General features: G+C 49.1%; 1 protein-coding gene across 1 annotated transcript in view; it reads right to left on the bottom strand.

Moving 5' to 3' along the window:
- The window catches only part of chmp6b (charged multivesicular body protein 6b), a 29,739-nt gene extending 12,878 nt beyond the window's left edge, over window positions 1–16,861 (bottom strand). Inside the window, exons 1-2 of the mRNA XM_078401596.1 lie at window positions 16,768–16,861; window positions 6,866–7,116 (exon numbers count right to left, since the gene is read on the bottom strand). Coding sequence (XP_078257722.1) covers window positions 6,866–7,116; window positions 16,768–16,861 — 345 coding nt within the window. The remainder of the gene's footprint in view (window positions 1–6,865; window positions 7,117–16,767) is intronic.
- Between the last annotated feature and the right edge of the window lie 3,512 nt (window positions 16,862–20,373).

Genomic DNA, 20,373 nt, shown 5'->3' with positions numbered 1-20,373 from the left:
CTGTGACCGTGTGGGTTTTCCCCTAGGTTCTCCAGTTTCCTCCCACACTCCAAAGACATACAGGTTTGGAGGTTATTGGCTTCGATAAAACCTATAAATTGTCCCTAGTACGTAGGATAATGTTAATGTACGGGGATCACTGGTCGGCGGACCGAAGGGCCTATTTCCGCACTGTCTCAAAACTATGCTAAACTAAGCTTTGCAGCCCTGGCCACTGACCCTAGCTTCTCACTTCTCTTACTTCGAGGAGTTTTAAAAACCCAAATGTAAACTTTCCACTGATTGTCAGATTTCAACCCACACACAAGGGATTATTGCTTGTGGGTTAACTGGCTTCCGTAAATTGTCTCTGGTGTGATAGGACTAGTGTATGTGTGATCGCTGGTCGCATGGCCTCAGTGGGCCATAGGGCCTGTTTCCACGCTGTATCATTAAACTAAACAACGCGAGATCAGTGTTAAAATAAGGAGCTAACTGTTCAGAACTACGATCGGTACAGATTTGGAATCTTTGGAATTCACCACCCAAGACAAGCGTGGAGGCTCAGTCTGAGTACATTCAAGATCCAGAGAAATTTCAGAGGCTGGACTCAAAAGATTAAGGGGTCCGTGCAGGTAAATGGAGCCGAGGTAAAGATATCGGCCACAAACCAATTGAATGGTGGTGGTGACACAAGGGAATGAACCACAATTCCTAATTCTATTTATCCTATAGGTAGAAACAAGCAACTGTAGATGCTGACTTGCACAAAAGGACACAAAGCGCTGGAGTAACTCTGTGGGTCAGGCCACATCTCTGGGGAACTTGGATAGGTGACGTTTCGAGTCAGGACCCAACCCGAAAAGTCGCTCATCCATGCTCTCCACAGATGCTGCCTGTCCCGCTGAGTTATTCCAGCACTTTGTATGTTAGAGAAGATGTGATCATTGGACAATTCTCTTTCTGAATGATTATAATATTAATTGAGACATACTTGTGAGACAAATGATTGCACGACAAAAGGCCAAGAGCAGCAACATTCTTCCTAGTGCGCTGGCCAATATTTATCCCAAACATCACCATATTTATAATCAACATCACAAACAGCTTCAACAGGTTCCCACCACTAGTCACATCTTCCCATCTCCACCCCTTTCCGCAGAGACTGTTCCTTCCGCAACTCCCTGGTTAAATCATCCCTTCCCACCCAAACCACCCCCTCCCAAGTTACCTTCCCCTGCAACCGCTGGAGATGCAACACCTGTCCCTATACCGCTTCCCTCGACGCTGTCCAGGGACCCTCGACAGTCCTTTCAGGTTAGGCAGAGGTTCATTTGCACCTCCTCCAACCTCAGCTACTGTATCCGTTGTTCAAGGTGTGGACCTTATACCTCGGTGAGACCAAACGTAGACTGGCCAATCGTTTCACTGAACACCGTCGCTCAGTCGGCCTGGAGCTACCTAATCTCCCAGATGCCAAACACTTTAATTCCCCTCCCCATTCCAAAACTGACCTTTCTATCTCCATTGTCAGAGTACGGCCAAACACAAATTGGAGGGACAGCATCTCATATTTCGCTTGGGAAGCTAACAACCCAGTGGTAGAATATTGATTTCACAACTTCAAGTAATCCCTGCATCCCACTCTCTCCATCCCTCTCACACCCTAGTCGTACTAGCTTCAAAGACATCTTGTCGAATCTTACTGTCTGTAACTTGTTTTCACCTAGCTCACAGCTAACAATGGCCTGTTTCCTTTATCATCTGTATTTTTTTGCATATCTTTCATTCATTTGTTCTATATCTCTCCTTTCCCTTCCCCCGACTCTCAGTCTGAAGAAGGGTTTCGACCCGAAACATCCTCTTCTCCAGAGATGCCGTCTGACCCGCTGAGTTACTCCAGCTTTTTGTGCCTATCTTTGGTTTAAACCAGCATCTGCAGTTCCTTCCTACACATCACAAACAGATTATCTGTTCATTATAACGACACGAGAGCCTCAGGTGCACAAATTCACCACCACACAATGTACATTATACCCATACTGTAGTTCTGCCCATTACTTCCCCTCTGAACATTGTGCAAAAAACAAAAAAGGAGAAGCAGAGGGAAGATCAGAAAAGACTGTTAGCAAACATAAAAGGAAATAAAAAATATTCTACAAGCATTAGAAAAGGAGAAGGGATGCACGAGGAGAGCAAAGGCTAATCAGACATCAACAAAGAAACCTACTGAATGAAAGCAGAGAGCATAGCTGGGGTAGATAAATGAGTACTTTACACCAGTTTTTAATCAAAAAAGATGCTGCTGGAATTGCAGCTAAGGAAGTAGTAATTACGATTATGTGGATGCAAGGGACTGCTGATGCTGGTTCACAAGATAAGACACAAAGTGATGGAGTGTTTCAGCCGGACAGGCAGCACCAGAGACGCTGCCTGGTCCACTGAGATACTCCAGCACTTTCTGTCATTTAAAAAAACAAACTAGTATCAATGGACTAAAAATCGATAAAGTAGAGGACTAGAAGGACAAATTTGCAATTAAAGCGGCTAAATCGTTTGGTCCAGATGATTGCATCCTAAGATGGTGAGGAAAGTAAATGAAGAACCGGCTGAGGTCCTGGCCACAATCTTCCAAAGATCCATCGATTCAGAGATGGTGCCAGAGGAAAACTGCAATGGTTGCAGCCTTGTTTTAAAAGGGTACAGGGATAAACGACGAGTAATCACTGACCACTCAGTTTAACCTTGATGGTGGGAGAAATTCACAGAAGAATATTCAGAGACCGATTGAACAGTCACTTGGACAAGTGTGGAATTTCATCACGAGTGACAACATGGATTTGTTAATAAAAAAATTACTGCAGAGGCGACATTTTGGACTGGAGAAGGGTTCCGATCCCAAACGTCGCCTATCTATGTCCTCCAGAGATGCTCCACGCTCTGCTGAGTTACTCCAGTAGTTTTTCTTTTGTAAACCAGCATCTGCAGTTCCTTGTGTTGCCATGGACTTGTTAAAGACAAATTGTATCTAACCTGAAATGATTTTTTGAAATAACAGAGGGTTCACAAAGGAAATGCAGTTGATGAGGTACATATAAACATTTGAAAAACATTTGATAAAGTGCTATTGAATAGACGTTTCATTAAGATTACAGCCCCGGGATAAAAAGGGCTGTGTTGGTAGGGACAGAGAACTGATAAGGTAACATTGAAGAAGGGTCTCGACCCGAAACGTCACCCATTCCTTCTCTCCTGAGATGCTGACTGACCTGCTGAGTTACTCCAGCATTTTGTGAATAAATACCTTCGATTTGTACCAGCATCTGCAGTCATTTTCTTATACTATAGGTAACACTAAACAGTAATAGTCAAAGGTAGATTTATGGACAGGAGAAAAGTGTAGTTTCTCAGAGATTGGTTCTAGAATCTGATATTTATTTTGAAGAAAACTTTCCCCAGAGCAAAGGCATCTAAAACATAAGGGCATAGGCTTATGGTAGGTTTGGATGCGATTTAGATTTTTTTCCAGCCATATGAGGGTTGGAATCTGGAACACGCTGCCTGAGTGAAGAGCAGAGGCATGGACACTCACAAGATTTAAGAAGTATTTAAACAAGCACTTGAATTGCCATGACAAAGGCGGCTATGGACCAAGTGCTGGAAATAGGAATAGAAAAGAGATGGGGGAAAAAAACTACAGAGGTTGGAATCTCACAAGTTATAGGAGTAGAATTAGGCCATTTGCTCCATCGAGTCTACTCCGCCATTCAATCGTGGCTGATCTCTGCCTCCTAATCCCATTTTCCTGCCTTCTCCCAATAACCCTAGACACCTGTACTAATCAAGAATTTATCTATCTCTGCCGTAAAAATATCCAATGACTTGGCCTCCACAGCCCTCTGTGGCAGAGTTCCACAGATTAACTACCCTCTGACTAAAGAAGTTCCTCCTCACCTCCTTTCTAAAAGGACGCCCCTTAATTCTGAGGCTATGCCGTCTGGTCCTAGACTCTCCCACCATTGGAACACTCTTTCCACATCCACTCCATCTTTGCCTTTCACTATTCTGTAAGTTTCAATGAGGTCCCCCCTCATCCTTCTAAACTCCAGCGAGTAGAGGCCCAGTGCTGTCAAACGCTCATCATATGCGAACCCACTCATTCCTGGAATCATTGTTGTAAATCTGAAACAAAAACTGAAATACTGGAAAAGATCACCCAGGCAAGCAGCATCAGTGGAAAGAGAAACTAGTTAATGTTTCAAGTGTACGATGAAGCCTTTCATTTGAAACGTCAGCTGGTTTCACTTTCCACAAAGACATATTTCACTGGTCAAATTCTTCCAGCTTTTCTTCTTGTTACGATGTCAATGGGTGTTTGATGGTCAACATGGTTGTAGATTCCCACTTCTCTGGGGGGGGGGGGGGAGGAAAGATGGGGGGAGGAAAGATGGGGGGAGGAAAGATGGGGGGAGGAAAGATGGGGGGGAGGAAAGATGGGGGGAGGAAAGATGGGGGGAGGAAAGATGGGGGGAGGAAAGATGGGGGGAAGGAAAGATGGGGGGAAGGAAAGATGGGGGAGGAAAGATGGGGGGAGGAAAGATGGGGGGAGGAAAGATGGGGGGAGGAAAGATGGGGGGAGGAAAGATGGGGGGAGGAAAGATGGGGGGGAGGAAAGATGGGGGGAAGGAAAGATGGGGGAAGGAAAGATGGGTGGGAGGGAGGGAAGGAAAGATGGGAGGGAGGGAAGGAAAGGTGGGAGGGAGGGAAGGAAAGATGGGAGGGGGAAGGAAAGATGGGAGGGAAGGAAGGAAAGATGGGAGGGAGGGAAGGAAAGAAAGATGGGAGGGAGGGAAGGAAAGAAAGATGGGAGGGAGGGAGGGAAAGATGGGAGGGAGGGAGGGAGGGAAAGATGGGAGGGGAGGGAAAGATGGGAGGGAGGGGGAGGGAGGGAAAGATGGGAGGGAGGGAGGGAAGGAAAAGATGGGAGGGATGGTGGGAGGGAAGGAAAGATGGGGGAGGGGGAGGAAGGAAAGATGGGGGGAGGGAGGGTGAGGGTTGGGAGGGGGGTGAGGGAGTGGAGAGGGGAGGGAGGAAGGAAAGATGGGAGGGAGGGGGAAGGAGGGTGGGGGAGGGTGGGGAAGTGGAGGTGGGAGGGTGGGAGATGGGTGGAGGGAGGGAAGGAATGATGGGTGGGGGTGGGAGGGGGGGGAGGGAGGGAAGGGAAAGATGGGAGGGAGGGGAGGGAAGGGGAGGGAGGGAAGGGTTGGGTGGGAGGGAGGGGGAAGGAAAGATGGGGAGGGATGGTGGGAGGGAAGGAAGATGGGAGGGAGGGGAAGGAAAGATTGGAGGGGGGGAAGGAAAGTGGGTGTGGGAGTGGTGGGATGGTAGTGGGGTGGAGGTTGGGTGGGGTGGGTAGGGGTTGGTGGGGGGAAGGGGAGGGAGGGAAGGAAAGATGGGAGGGAGGGTTGGGGAAGTGGAAAGTTGGGAGGGTGGGAGGGAAGGGAGGGTGGGAGGGAAGGAAAGATGGGAGGGAGGGAAGAGGAAAGAAGTGAGATGGGAGGGAGGGGAGGAGATGGGAGGGAGGGAAGGAAGATGGGAGGGAGGGAAGGAAAGATGGGAGGGAGGGAAGGAAAGATGGGAGGGAGGGAAGGAAAGATGGGAGGGAGGGAAGGAAAGATGGGAGGGAGGATGGAAAGATGGGAGGGAGGGAAGGAAAGATGGGAGGGAGGGAGGGAGGGGAGGAAAGATGGGAGGGAGGGGAGGAAGATGGGAGGGGGGGAGGAAAGATGGGGGGAGGAAAGATGGGGGGAAGGAAAGATGGGGGGAGGAAAGATGGGGGGAGGAAGATGGGGGGAAGGAAAGTTGGGGGGAAGGAAAGATGGGGGGAAGGAAAGATGGGGGGGAGGAAGATGGGGGGAAGGAAAGATGGGGGGAAGGAAAGATGGGGGAAGGAAAGTTGGGGGGATGGAAAGATGGGGGGAAGGAAAGATGGGTGGGGGTGGGAAGGAAAGTTGGTGAGGGTGGGTTGGTTTGAAAGATGGGAGGGAGGGTTGGAATGTAAGATGGGTTGGTGGGAGGGTGGGAATGATGGGAGGGTGGGAAAGATGGGTGGGAGGGATGGAAAGATGGGAGGGAGGGAGGGAGGGAAGGAAAGATGGGATGGGAGGGAAGGAAAGAGAGGAGGGAGGGAGGGAAGGAAAGATGGAGGGAGGAGGTGAGAGGAAGGAAAGATGGGGAGGGAGGGAGAGGAGAGGGAGGAAGGGAGGGAAGGAAAGATGGGAGGAGGGAGGGAGGAAGGAAAGATGGGAGGGAGGGAGGGAAGGAAAGATGGGAGGGAGGGAGGGAAGGAAAGATGGGAGGGAGGGGAAGAAGATGGTGGAGGGAGGGAGGGAAGGAAGGATGGGAGGGAGGGAGGGAAGGAAGGATGGGAGGGAGGGAGGGAAGGAAGATGGGAGGGAGGGAAGGGAAGGAAAGATGGGAGGGAGGGAGGGGGGTGGGAGGAAAGATGGGAGGGAGGGGGTGAGGGAAAGATGGGAGGGAGGGAGGAAAGATGGAGGAAAGATGGGAGGAAAGATGGGGAGGAAGGAAAGAAAGAAAAGATTGGGGGGGGTGTGGAAATCCAGCTGTTTAGGGAGACAGACAGATAGCGGCCCGCCGGCCGGGTAGAAGGAACCCACCTGGGGGTCTCCATGCCATGATCCCCAGCCCAGCTCCCCTCCCCAGCTCCCCTCCCCCCCCAGCTCCCCCTCCCCTCCCCCTCCCCTCCCCTCCCCTCCCCTCCTCCCCTCCCCTCCCCTCCCCTCCCCTCCCCCTCCCCTCCCCTCCCCTCCCCCTCCCCTCCCCTCCCCCTCCCCTCCCCCCCAGCTCCCCTCCCCTCCCCACTCACCAGCACGGCCTTGTCCTGCTCGGTCACTCGGGACCGCTTCTTCCTGACGAACAAGTTTCCCCATTTGCGCTGCCCTGAGTCCCGAGGCCGGCCACATGCCCGCCCCGAGCGCGCCGGGCCGCCGGGCCGCTGGGCTACGGAGAGGGGCTTCGGGCGGCGGGCTCGGGTCAGGCCGCTGGCTGGGCTGGGCTGCGACAGTAGTGGGGCTCGGGCTGGCGGGGAGAGAGTGTGAGCCGGCGGCTGTGGAGAGACTCAGGCGGCTGGTCGGTCCAGGCTGCGGCGGCGGCGGCTGCTGAGCAGGGAAGGGCTCGGCTCGGCCCGGGGTGGAGGCTCAGGCTCGGGCTCGGGCTCGGACTAGGCCGCACCGTCGCCCCGGTAACCACGCCCGGCCTCCGCTACGGCGCGCTGCCCGGGACAAGGCGCACGGCGCACGGCGTTCCCGCAGCTCGAAATCGGGCCACTCCCACCACAACCACCAAGGTTGCCTCACCTGTCCCAGGTAGGACAATGACATTCTTACTTGCAACAGCACAACAGAAACATGCAGACATGGAACAGACACACACTAAACTTTATTTTTAAAGCCCCCCAAAGTCTATGTCGTCCACCAACCAACACATTAATGAAATAACAAGTTATGTAACTGTGCTTTACATTTTATTTTATAAGAAATAAGACTAAGAAGGAGTATACTGGGAACCAATGTGCAATCACACAAAATGTTGTGTCTTTTGATTTTCCTCTTGAAAAGACAGTAAGGAACTAACAATTTGCAGACGAAATGTGTTGGAAGGAACTGCAGATGCTGGTTTTGTCTGAAGATGGGTCTCGACCCAAAACGACACACATTCCTTCTCTCCAGAGATGCTGCCTGTCCCGCTGAGTTACTCCGGCATTTCGTGTCTACTTGGGGACAAGTTACAGAGAGGCCAATAAACCTGCAAACCCACAGAATGCTTGGATGTGGGAGGAAACCCATGCGGTCCCTGTCACGTATTCGAGTCGCACACGCTGTGTCCTTTAATTCCCCAGGCCTAGCCCGTGAGGCCATATCCTCTTACAAGCAGATACGCTGTCATTTCCTCTTACAAGCAGATACAATATCTTACAGTCACGGGGAGAACGTGCAAACTCCACACAGACAGCACCCTTGGTTGGGATTGAACCTGGGTCTCTAGCGCTGCGAGGTGCTGGCTCGAAGGGCCGAATGGCCTCCTTCTGCACCTATTGTCCATTGAGGCAGCAACTCTACCGCTGCGCCACTGGGCTACCGTGTTGGAGTAACTTTTATCCCGGTTGATTTAACTTTTGCAACTTTCCAAACCTCAGGCACCATTTCCAGAATCCAATGCTTTTATTTTGCTAAGATATGGCACCTCTAAAAAGTTAAAAACTAGACTTTCAGTGTTTTAGAATTTGCAATACAATATTATAAAAAGATCACCAAAGTAATAAGAAATAAAATGTATTAATTAAATTAGGCGGTCAGGCTCTTAAGCACCTTAAGTCACTTATAAGATGTCGGTCCACCAGAGATACCAGAAGCACCTTGTTGTCTTCTAAAAAAGCACTGCCTGAAAATGAGAGCTGTTCCCATCTTTATATTTCCCTTAAGATCATTTATAATTTTTCCACAAGGTGGCACTAAAGGATTTGTGTTTGAGAGTTTTGTTTTCACCTACATACTGTGAAACAACACAACTTTATTCAAGTTAAAATGAAAATGTAATTTTGCAATACTTCCAAAATTTAAAAGCATGTTAATGAATGTGTCACCACCTGACCAACCATTACAATAGACAATAGACAATAGGTGCAGGAGTAGGCCATTCGGCCCTTCGAGCCAGCACCACCATTCAATGTCATCATGGCTGATCATTCTCAATCAGTACCCCGTTCCTGCCTTCTCCCCATACCCCCTGACTCCGCTATCCTTAAGAGCTCTATCCAGCTCTCTCTTGAATGCATTCAGAGAATTGGCCTCCACTGCCTTCTGAGGCAGAGAATTCCACAGATTCGCAACTCTCTGACTGAAAATGATTTTCCTCATCTCCGTTCTAAATGGAACGGGTAGCAGGCCTGGGTTGCGTCCACTGACCAAACTGACAACCAAGAAAAATTGAAGAAGGGTCTTAACCCAAAACATCACCTATCTATGTTTTCCAGAGATGCTTGCTGCCTGACCTGCTGAGTTACTCCAGCACTTTGTATCCTTTTGTGTATTCACCAGCATCACCAATTCTTTGTTTCTACACATTGACATTGATGTCGGAGGAGGTAAGAGCTGTTGTTTAGTTTAGTTCAGAGATACAGTGTGGAAACAGACCCTTCGGCCCACTGGGTCCGTGCCGACCAGCGATCACCCGTACTCTAGTTCTATCCTGCACACTGCGGACAATTTACTGAAGTCAATTAACCAACAAACCTGCATGTTTTGGGAGTGCAGGAGGAAACCGGAAAACCCGCACCGTCACAGGGAGGAAGTAAAAACTCCGTACAGACAGTACCCGTAGTCAGGATCGAACCTGGGTCACTGGCGCATTAAGGCAGCAATTCTACCGCTGAGCCACTGTGTCGCCCTCTGTACTGCAGAGGTACAAATAGATAGGCACCATGAGAGGTTAGGTACACTGTTCACCTAAAGAGAGTAGTTCCAGGTGATCCTACTGGCACTTATGCACATGCCGATCCCTCCCTGACAACCTCTTGCCATGAAACATCTTTTCAGGCTTTCTCCAATGTTACTTCCGATTGATATACCTGAAGAAAAACTCCCTTTTCAAGTTTGCCCTTAATCTCTCACCTTTACTCAAAATCTACACCCTCTGGTTTAACTCATCACTTATAAGAATAACTAGACCAAGTGGACACGTTGGGCCCAAACCTCTCCTGCAATGGTGCAGCACCCTCTCCTCCCCCCCTCCCCCCTCCGCCCTCCCTCCTCCGCCCTCCCTCCTCCCCCCCTCCCTCCTCCCCCCTCTACCCCTCCCCTCCCACTCCCCCTTCTCCCTCCCCCTCACTCCATCCCCCTCAACCCCCCTGATCCTCCCTCCTCCCCCTGCCTTCCGAGGAGATAGATTTAAAATTTTAAATGTGAATAACGTTAAAAATATAACATCGATTTCAATGAAACATCTTCCATTAGCACCATAGGGACGACGGTGAGTAAGGTGGGCCTAAAAGTGTTGCTCTATCGTGTACCGTTTTTGCTGTTGTTCAGGAACAAACAAACGAGAGTTTTAGTATATAGATATTTCCTGCAGGCAAGCTTGTCTGTAACCAATGTCTGATCAATGTTTGGTACAGTTGCAACAGGATGTCTCGACTGTAATAATCAATGCCAAGCAAGATATTGATCTGTACCACTGGGTCCCTCTCAGCATCTTTGGTGGACATGGATTGGCAACGTTTTGGGGCTTTCGTAGGTCAGTGGGGTAATGGGATTGTTCTGAGAGTTGGCATAAATTCCGTAGGCCAAACGGCCTCCCACTGTGTGGTAAGAAAATATGAATAATGTGAAAAAGGAGAAATGCTGGAGTAACTCAGTGGGCCAGGCAGCATCTCTGGAGAAAAAGGAATAGGTGACATTACGGGTTGGAACCCTTCCTCAGACTGAGAGTGGACTGAAAAATGTGATTATGACTGCACTTCAAGAATTGGGTCTGACCGAAAATGTTGCCTATCCTCCAGAGATGCTGCCTGACCCGCTGAGTTCCTCCAGCACTTTGTGTCTATGAAATGTCTATGAGTCATAGAGTCATATAGTGTGGAAACAGGTCGTTCGGCCCAACTTGTCCACACCGGCCAACATGTCGCAGCTACACTAGTCCCACCTGCCTGCGTTTGGTCTATATCCCACCAAACCTGTCCTATCCATGTACCTGTTGTTGGGATAGTCCCAGCCTCAAGTACCTCCTCTGGCAGCTTGTTCCATACATCCAATAGACAATAGACAATAGGTGCAGGAGTAGGCCATTCAGCCCTTCGAGCCAGCAGCGCCATTCAATGCGATCATGGCTGATCACTCTCAATCAGTACCCCGTTCCTGCCTTCTCCCCATACCCCCTCACTCCGCTATCCTTAAGAGCTCTATCCAGCTCTCTCTTGAAAGCATCCAACGAACTGGCCTCCACTGCCTTCTGAGGCAGAGAATTCCACACCTTCACCACTCTCTGACTGAAAAAGTTCTTCCTCATCTCCGTTCTAAATGGCCTACCCCTTATTCTTAAACTGTGGCCCCTTGTTCTGGACTCCCCCAACATTGGGAACATGTTTCCTGCCTCTAATGTGTCCAATCCCCTAATTATCTTATATGTTTCAATAAGATCCACCACCGTTTGTGTGGAAAACGTTACCCCTCAGATCCCTTATGAAATCGTTTCCCCTTCACCTTGAACCTATGTCCTCTGGCCCTCGATTCCCCCACTCTGGGCAAGAGACTCTGTGCATCTACCTGATCTATTCCCCCCATGAGGCAGCTTAATTCAGACGGCCAACATCATTCCGTATTCCAGGCAACTGCCTCTGTCTATGAACAGCAGTCCCAGGCTGTGAAGTATGAAGTCATCACAAAATCATCCTGACTTGTGTGCTTAATGTTATGACTGCAAAGAACAAACATTCTATGATTTGAGTGATAATTATAATTTACACTGGGAACACAACATGAATTGAAGATTTGCTCATCTAATATGGATCTAATGCCCCAGAGATGAAGAGAATGTTCACTAACTCTCACTGCAGTCTATCAGCTTTTAGTTTAAATCAGAGTCTCTGCACACAAAGCCAGGCTTCTGCAGTCTTCCAATTGATTGGAAATATACTGCAGTCAGCACACGAGGTCAGGATCGAAACTGGGTCCCTGGCGCTGTGAGGCAGTGACTTTACCAGCTATATTGCTGTCGCACATTAGAGGCAGGAAACATGTTCCCAATGTTGGGGGAGTCCAGAACAAGGGGCCACAGTTTAAGAATAAGGGGTAGGCCATTTAGAACGGAGATGAGGAAGAACTTTTTCAGTCAGAGAGTGGTGAAGGTGTGGAATTCTCTGCCTCAGAAGGCAGTGGAGGCCAGTTCGTTGGATGCTTTCAAGAGAGAGCTGGATAGAGCTCTTAAGGATAGCGGAGTGAGGGGGTATGGGGAGAAGGCAGGAACGGGGTACTGATTGAGAGTGATCAGCCATGATCGCATTGAATGGCGGTGCTGGCTCGAAGGGCTGAATGGCCTACTCCTGCACCTATTGTCTATTGTCTATTGTCTATTGCATCACTTTGGGATTTTACAACAATCCAACGGGCGCAGCGGTAGAGTTGCTGCCTCACAGCGCCAGAGAACCGGGTACAATCCTGACTACGGGTGCTATCTGTGTGGAGTTCGTACGTTCTCCCTGTGACTGCGTGGGTTTTCTCCACATGCTCCGGATTCCCCACCCCCCCCACCCCATCCCACACTCCAAAGGCGTGCAGGTTTGTAAGTTAATTGGCTTCGGTAATGATTGTAAATTGTTCCCGGTGTGTAGGATGGTGCTAGTGTACAGGGATCGGCACGGATGTGGTGGGCCGAAGGGCCTGTTTCCGCGCCGTATCTCCAAACTTAGCTAAGCTTTGCCGGCTTCACACTTCTCACACTTCTAGGGATTGTTTTAAAAATCCAAAAGCAAATTTTCCACTGACACGGTCAGATTTCAACCCACATACACAAGGGATTATTTGCTTGCAATATTTGATCATCAGTCCCAACAATGGAATTGACAGTAATCAGCCACTGGGGCATAACATCAACTTCGCCAGGTAAGGGAAGCATTTAAAAAAGAGTGAGCAGCCTGCCCTCCAATTAATAGTTAATTAATAGTAATGATACATAGTTTATTTTAAGGGAACCTTGCTTTCTCAAAGTGACACCGAACTGCAATGTGGCAAAATCGATGGAGTATTACCTGATAAAACCTCTCAGTCCGTGATAATGGGCTTATGTGAGTGAGTCACTGTTTCAGCACCTGTCCATATTAAATCACGATGACTTACTCTGAGAATGCAAGGGAGGGTGTGCTCATTTACGTGTGTAATCAGACTTCACTCCTCTGCTAACTCAGCGAGGGCAAGCACTTCAGCTAGCAATCATTTATTAAAGGCAGCAAGTGGAGTGAGGAGATTCAGTCAGCTGGATCAGAGGTGACTTAAATGCAAAGCTACTGAGTTCAAGTTTGCTCCGCTACTTAAGCAGCCGACACGTCCAAAGAAGTCTTCACAATTTCCACCTCACATCAGTGACAAGAGGCTGATTAATGTGGACACCAGTTAGCATTGAGTTACACAGCACGGAAACAGGCCCTTCGGCCCAACTAGACTATACCGATCGAGGTTGCTTCTTGAGCTAGTCATGGTGGTGCAGCGGTAGAGTTGCTGCCTTAAGGCGCCAGGGATCCGGGTTCAATCCTGACTATGGGTGCTGTCTGTACAGAGTTTGTACGTTCTCCCCGTGACCTGCGTGGGTTTTCTCCGGGAGCTCTGGTTTCCTCCCACACTCCAAAGATGTAGGCTAATTGGCTTTGGTAAAATTGTAAATTGTCCCTCGTGTGTGTAGGATAGTGTTAGTGTGCGGGGATCGCTGGTCGGCGCAGACTTGGTGATAAGAAGGGCCTGTTTCCGCACTGTATCTCTAAACTACGGCCGATATCTCTCTGAACCCTTCCCACCCAAAACTGAACCACTACTCCACATGCAGCCTCACCAACGCCCTGTGCACCTGTAACACAACATCCCAACTTGTGTACTCAACACCCTGACTGTCAAAAGCCAATTTGTCTTCTTCAGTCCGAACAAGGGTCTCGACCCGAAACGTCACCCATTCCTTCTCTCCAGAGATGCTGCCTGTCCCGCTGAGTTACTCCAGTATTTTATGTATTCCTTCGATTTAAACCAGCGTCTGCAGTTCCTTCCTACACATTTCGTCTGCTCCACTGCGAAATCTCCTCAAGGTATGTCCACTTTGAAGAAGTTCCCCTCCTCTCTCCGACGAGAGTTCGGCAACATCCTCTCTCACTGCTCGCCCTCTGTGACTCCTCCTTCTCTCCGATTCCACGACCGCGTCTTAACCCAGACCCAAGAGTCTGAGGGTCTCAAAGGAATGGGTCACCCATTCCTTCTCTCCAGCATTTTGTGTCTACCTTTGACAAATGTCAATGCATCGAAAGACCTCTTTACCACCCTATCCACCTGTGACGTCACTGTTCAAGGAACTACGTACCTGTACTCCTCGATCCCTCTGCTCTTTTACCATAAACGTATACCCTCTAGTTTTAGATATAATGTTGACAAAATAACCTATACAAGGAACTGTGTAAGATCTTCCACCATGGACATGTAATTCTTGCACTTTTGCGTGTCTCATGTGTTTAGTTTAGTTTAGTTTAGAGATACAGCGCAGAAACAGGCCCTTCGGCCCACCGAGTCCGCACAGCCCAGCGATTCCTGCACATTAACACTATCCTACACTACATATCTACATACCTGTACGTCTTTGGAGTGTGGGAGAGGAAACCAAAGTTCCCGGAGAAAACCCACGCGGTCACGGGGAGAACGTACAAACTCCGTGCAGACAGCAACCGTAGTCGGGGTCGAACTGGGTCTCTGGTGCTGTGAGCGCTGTACGGTAGCAACTCTACCGCTGCACCACCGTGTTAAAGAGTAGAACAGTACATTATCTCCGGAGACACACTATATCTGTTGTGCAAATGCAGCCCAAAATCAGGCTTCTCCACTCCTGTCATTCAGTTCCACCACCCCTCACAAACATTTTCACCACCGCTCACAAACATTTTCACCACCCCTCACAAACATTTTCACCACCGCTCACAAACATTTTCACCACCCCTCACAAACATTTTCACCACCCCTCACAAACATTTTTTATCCTTTCCTCTTGCTTGCTTATTTCCCAATCAGGGTGCCGGCAAATAAACTGTTAAACTTCTTCCTAAAATCTATCTAAAGCATTAACTATTTTTCTGCAGATGCTATTTGTGTTCAGAAGCTCAAAATTTCTAGGAACACAATTAGGCCATTCGGCCCATCAAGGGCGGCACGGTGGGCGCAGTGGTAGAGTTGCTGCCTTACAGCGAATGCAGTGCCGTCGACTCAGGTTCGATCCTGACTACGGGTGCTGTACTGTACGGAGTTTGTACGTTCTCCCCGTGACCTGCGTGGGTTTTCTCCGAGATCTTCGGTTTCCTCCCACACTCCAAAGATGTACAGGTTTGTAGGTTAATTGGTGGCTGGGCAAATGTAAAATTGTCCCTAGTCGGATCGTGTTAATGTGCGGGGATCGCTGGGCGGCGCGGACCCAGTGGGCCGAAGGGCCCGTTTCTGCGCTGTATCTCTAAATCTAAATCTAAATTTAAATCAAGTCTACTCTGCCATTCAATCATGGCTGATCTATCTCTCTCTCTCAACCCCATTCTCCTGCCTTCTCCCCATAACCCCTGACACCCGTACTAATCAAGAATCTGTCGATCTCCGCCTTACAAGTATCTATTAACGTGGCCTCCACAGCCGTCTGTGACAATGAATTCCACAGATTCACCACCCTTTGATGAAAGAAATTCCTTCTCATCTCCTTTTTAAGGTACGTTCTTTGATTCTGAGGCCACGAGGGCGTGCAGCGTAGGTTCACTAGGTTAATTCCCGGAATGGCGGGACTGTCGTATGTTGAAAGGCTGGAGCAATTAGGCTTGTATACACTGGAATTTAGAAGGATGAGGGCGGATCTTATTGAAACATATAAGATAATTAGGGGATTGGACACATTAGAGGCAGGAAACATGTTCCCAATGTTGGGGGAGTCCAGAACAAGGGGCCACAGTTTAAGAATAAGGGGTAGGCCATTTAGAACGGAGATGAGGAAGAACTTTTTCAGTCAGAGAGTGGTGAAGGTGTGGAATTCTCTGCCTCAGAAGGCAGTGGAGGCCAGTTCGTTGGATGCTTTCAAGAGAGAGCTGGATAGAGCTCTTAAGGATAGCGATGCGAGGGGGTATGGGGAGAAGGCAGGAACGGGGTACTGATTGAGAGTGATCAGCCATGATCGCATTGAATGGCGGTGCTGGCTCGAAGGGCTGAATGGCCTACTCCTGCACCTATTGTCTATTGTCTATTGACCTTTGGTCTTAGACTCTCCCACTGGTGGAAACATCTTCTCCACATCCACTCTATCCAGGTCTTTCACGATTCGGTAAGTTTCAACGAGGTTTCCCCCTCATCCTTCTAAACTCCAGCGAGTACAGGCCCAGTGCCTTCAAAGACTCGCCATGTGTTAATCCAATCATTCATGGGGTCATTCTTGTAAACCTCCTCTGGACCCTCTCCAATGCCAGCACATCCTTCTTCAGATAAGGGGCCCAAAACCGCTCACATTACTTACTGTTGTTCAGCATTCCCACCATTTAATTCAGGGTGAACAAGGCCTCGGTTTAAAAAACTGCGTTTGAGTTGCTTGCCAGAACCTCCTCAATCATTCCTCATTTTCTTCTGAAACCCCTGCTGCCAGATTACCATCTGCTTTAGAAAACACAGTGCTGGAGGAACTCAGTGGGTCAGGCAGCATCTGCGGAGGGGATGGACATGTGGTTTTTCGGGTCGGGACCCTTCTTCAGACTGATTTGGCCTTCCACTCCGGACTTCCCACTGAAAGTTAGTGATGCAGAAAGCTGGAGGATCCCAACAGGAATTATAGACGCACTTATGCAAGGGGGCCATTGGTATGAAGTTGAGAATGTTTGGTGCAGTGCAAAGGTGCCGTGACACAACAAGTCCAGTGGATGGCAGCAAAGGCACAATCTTTAAGCAGCAAAAAACAAACCAGACCAGAAACATTGCCGATCACCAGGATATGTGGATGGTTATGATTTACTTCTCATGCACTGGGAAAGTCCAACTGACCTCAGCCTCAGCACCTGCAGGTCTGACTTGTAATTGTCCACGACCCTGCTGATTAGGAGAGGCATTGTCCAGTTCATCAGGAGTGATACAGCGTGGAAACAGGCCCTTCAGCCCAACATGTCCCATCTACACTAGTCCCACCTGCTTACATTTGGTCCGTATCCCTCTAAACCCATCCTATCCATGTACCTGCCCAAGTGATTGTGATATTCCCTGCCACAACTACCTCCTCTGACAGCTCGTTCCATATACCCACCACCCTTTGTGTAAATAAAGTTGCTCCTCGGGTTCCTATTAAATCTTTCCCCCCTCACCATAAACCTATTCCCTCTGGTTCTCGATTCCCCTACCCTGGGTAAAAGACTCTGTGCAAGTACCCTAAATGTGCCACTCATCATATTACTACTGCTCTATTAGATTTAGTTCAGAGAAACAGTGAGGAAACAGGCCCTTCGGCCCACCGAGTCCGCACTGTCCAGTGATCCCCGCACACTAACACTGTCCTACACACACTTGGGACAATTTACACTTATACCAAGCCAATTAGCCTACAAACCTGTACGTCTTTGGAGTGTGGGAGGAAACCGCAGCACCCAGAGACAACCCATGCAGGTCACGGGGAGAACATACAAACTCCGTACAGACAATAGACAATGGACAATAGACAATAGGTGCAGGAGGAGGCCATTCGGCCCTTCAAGCCAGCACCACCATTCAATGCGATCACAGCTGATCATTCTCAATCAGTACCCCGTTCCTGCCTTCTCCCCATACCCCCTGACTCCGCTATCCTTAAGAGCTCTATCTAGCTCTCTCTTGAATGCATTCAGAGAATTGGCCTCCACTGCCTTCTGAGGCAGAGAATTCCACAGATTTACAACTCTCTGACTGAAAAAGTTTTTCCTCCTCTCCGTTTTAAATGGCCTACCCATTATTTTTAAACTGTGGCCCCGTAGTCAGGATTGAACCCGGGTCTCTCATCCTCCTGCACTCCAAGGAATAAAGGCCTAACCTGCCCAACAGCTCCCTATAGCTCAGGCCCTCGGGTCCTGGCAACATCCTTGTAAAATTTCTCTGCACCCTTGCAGGCTTAACACCATCAAAACTGAACACAGTACAATAGCGGCATGGTGGCGTAGCGGTAGAGTTGCTGCCTTACAGCGAATGCAGCGCCAGAGACTCAGGTTCGATCCTGACTACAGGCGCCGTCTGTACGGAGTTTGTACGTTATCCCCGTGACCTGCGTGGGTTTTCTCCGAGATCTTCGGTTTCCTCCCACACTCCAAAGACGTACAGGTATGTAGGTTAATTGGCTGGGCAAAAGTAAAAATTGTCCCTAGTTGCTGTAGGTTAGTGTGCGGGGATCACTGGGCGGCGCGGACCCGGTGGGCCGAAGGGCTTGTTTCTGCCCTGTATCTCTAAAATCTAAAAAAAAAATACTCCCAAGTGCGGTCTCACCTGTGTCTTGTACACATTGTCTTAACGCAAGGAATAATCAAAACGTGGAGGGTGGAAGAGGTGCATGTTTTGTCCCTTCTGCTAATTGTGAAGCTCACACTTTATAAATTCACGCCTCTCTCGTGACTCCACAGCGTATCAGCCCGGTAGCGTATCGGTGAGACACCGCACAAAACCAGGACAGGAATGATTAAGCAACTTAGCTCCAGCACAACTCCACTCAGCCTCCAGAAATGTTTTGACATCTTTGATATTCTTGCGAAAGCATAGTAAAAATATCCATTAGTCTTGTCAAAATCTTAGCAGCATCATCATCATTGCTCGGGGCACACTGACAGTAGGCGGCATTGGCAGAGCCATCTCTACAGGCAGATCAGGAAGCTGGCGTGAAAACCCGAGACACCTCATCTCATCGCAGATAATACCCAAAACATCTCAGCCTCCAGCCAGTCCATTGAAATAAAGAGTGTAATTATCTGTCGAATCTCCCACCGGGCAAAAGGTACGGAAGTATGAAAACGCACACCTCCAGATTCAGGGACAGTTTCATCCCAGCTGTTTTCAGGCAACTGAACCATCCTTTCACCAACTAGTATCTACCTCATTGAAGACCCTCGGGCTATCTTTGATCAGACTTTACTGGACCTTATCTTGCACTAAACGTTATTCACTTTAGTCCGCCTATCATGTGTCTGTATACTGTGGATGGCTCGATTGTCATAGAAACATAGAAAATAGGTGCAGGAGTAGGCCATTCGGCCCTTCGAGCCTGCACCGCCATTCAATATGATCATGGCTGATCAAATGTATTGTCTTTCCACTGACTGGTTAGCACACAGCAAAAGCCTTTCACTGTACACAGGTAAACTCAAACTCAGGTGGAAAAGTAAAACAGATGAGTCTTGTAGGGTGGCACAGTGGCGCAGCGGTAGAGTTGCTGCCTCACAGCGCCAGAGACCCTGGTTCCATCCTGACCACGGGCGCTGTCTGTACGGAGCTTGCACGTTCTCCCCGTGACCTGCGCGGGTTTTCTCCGGGTGCTCCGGTTTCCTCCCACACTCCAAAGACGTTCGGGTTTGTAGGCTAATTGACTTGGCTTAAAAATTGTAAGATATTAGAACCGATGTCCAAACCTTGACAAAGAGGCAAATTAAAACACAAGTGGGTAAAAGTAGGTCCAGAATTCCAGAAATGAGGACTTTGGCGGCTGAAGGCTTGACCAAGTGATGACATTTGGACAAGTCACCAGTTCAGAACTGGAGAAACTTTGTCCCGCCCCCATCTCTCTTTTCCAGCTTTCTCCACCCTATTCCAATCAGTCTGAAGAAGAGTCCTGACCCAAAATGGCGTCTGGCCATTCCTTCCCCAGATGCTGCCTGACCAGTAGGGGTTCTCCAGGTACCGTTTGCTTTGCTCAAGGTTCCAGCATCTACAGGTTTTTGTGTCTAAGTTTACCATGGTAGTGGAGGAGTGTACAGGTAAGTTGTGAGCTGGAGTGGACAATTGACATAGACCTTGAGTCCATTTCAATTTGGTACACAGGAGCGAGGGAGCAATATGACTGATCTGAAACCAGACGATGCACTTTTATGCTTCTTTCAGAGTGTTGCCAAGTGCTTTGAAGACTAAACAGTACTCTGGAGACTCAAGACACCGCAGATGGTGGGTTTGTGATGGAACACAAAGTGCTGGCGTAACTCATTATCCAGAGATGGTGCCTGACTCGCTGAGTTACTCCAGCACTTTGCGTTCTGCACAAGATCTCAGCGCCTGCAGTTCATTGTGACGACATGATAAAGATCTTGATGGCCCATGAACCTTTAGTGTTTAGAACTCATCCTCCAGAGATGCTGCTTGACCTGCCGAGTTGCTCCAGTACTCTGGGTCCGGTTTAGATTAGAGATACAGGCCCTTCAGCCCACACCGACCAGCGACCCCCGACACTAACACTATCCTACACACACTGGGGACAATTTACAAATATATCAAACCCAATTAACCTCCAAACCTGTACATCTTTGGAGTGTAGGAGGAAACCGGAGCTCCTGGAGAAAGCCCACGTGGATCACGGGGAGAACGTACAAACACCGTACAGACTGCACCCGTAGTCAGATGAACC

Source organism: Rhinoraja longicauda, chromosome 6 (genome assembly GCF_053455715.1).
Source record: "Rhinoraja longicauda isolate Sanriku21f chromosome 6, sRhiLon1.1, whole genome shotgun sequence".
Taxonomy (NCBI): domain Eukaryota; kingdom Metazoa; phylum Chordata; class Chondrichthyes; order Rajiformes; family Arhynchobatidae; genus Rhinoraja; species Rhinoraja longicauda.
The sequence above is the reverse complement of the archived record's forward strand: the minus strand, read 5'-3'. Positions and strand labels throughout refer to the sequence as shown.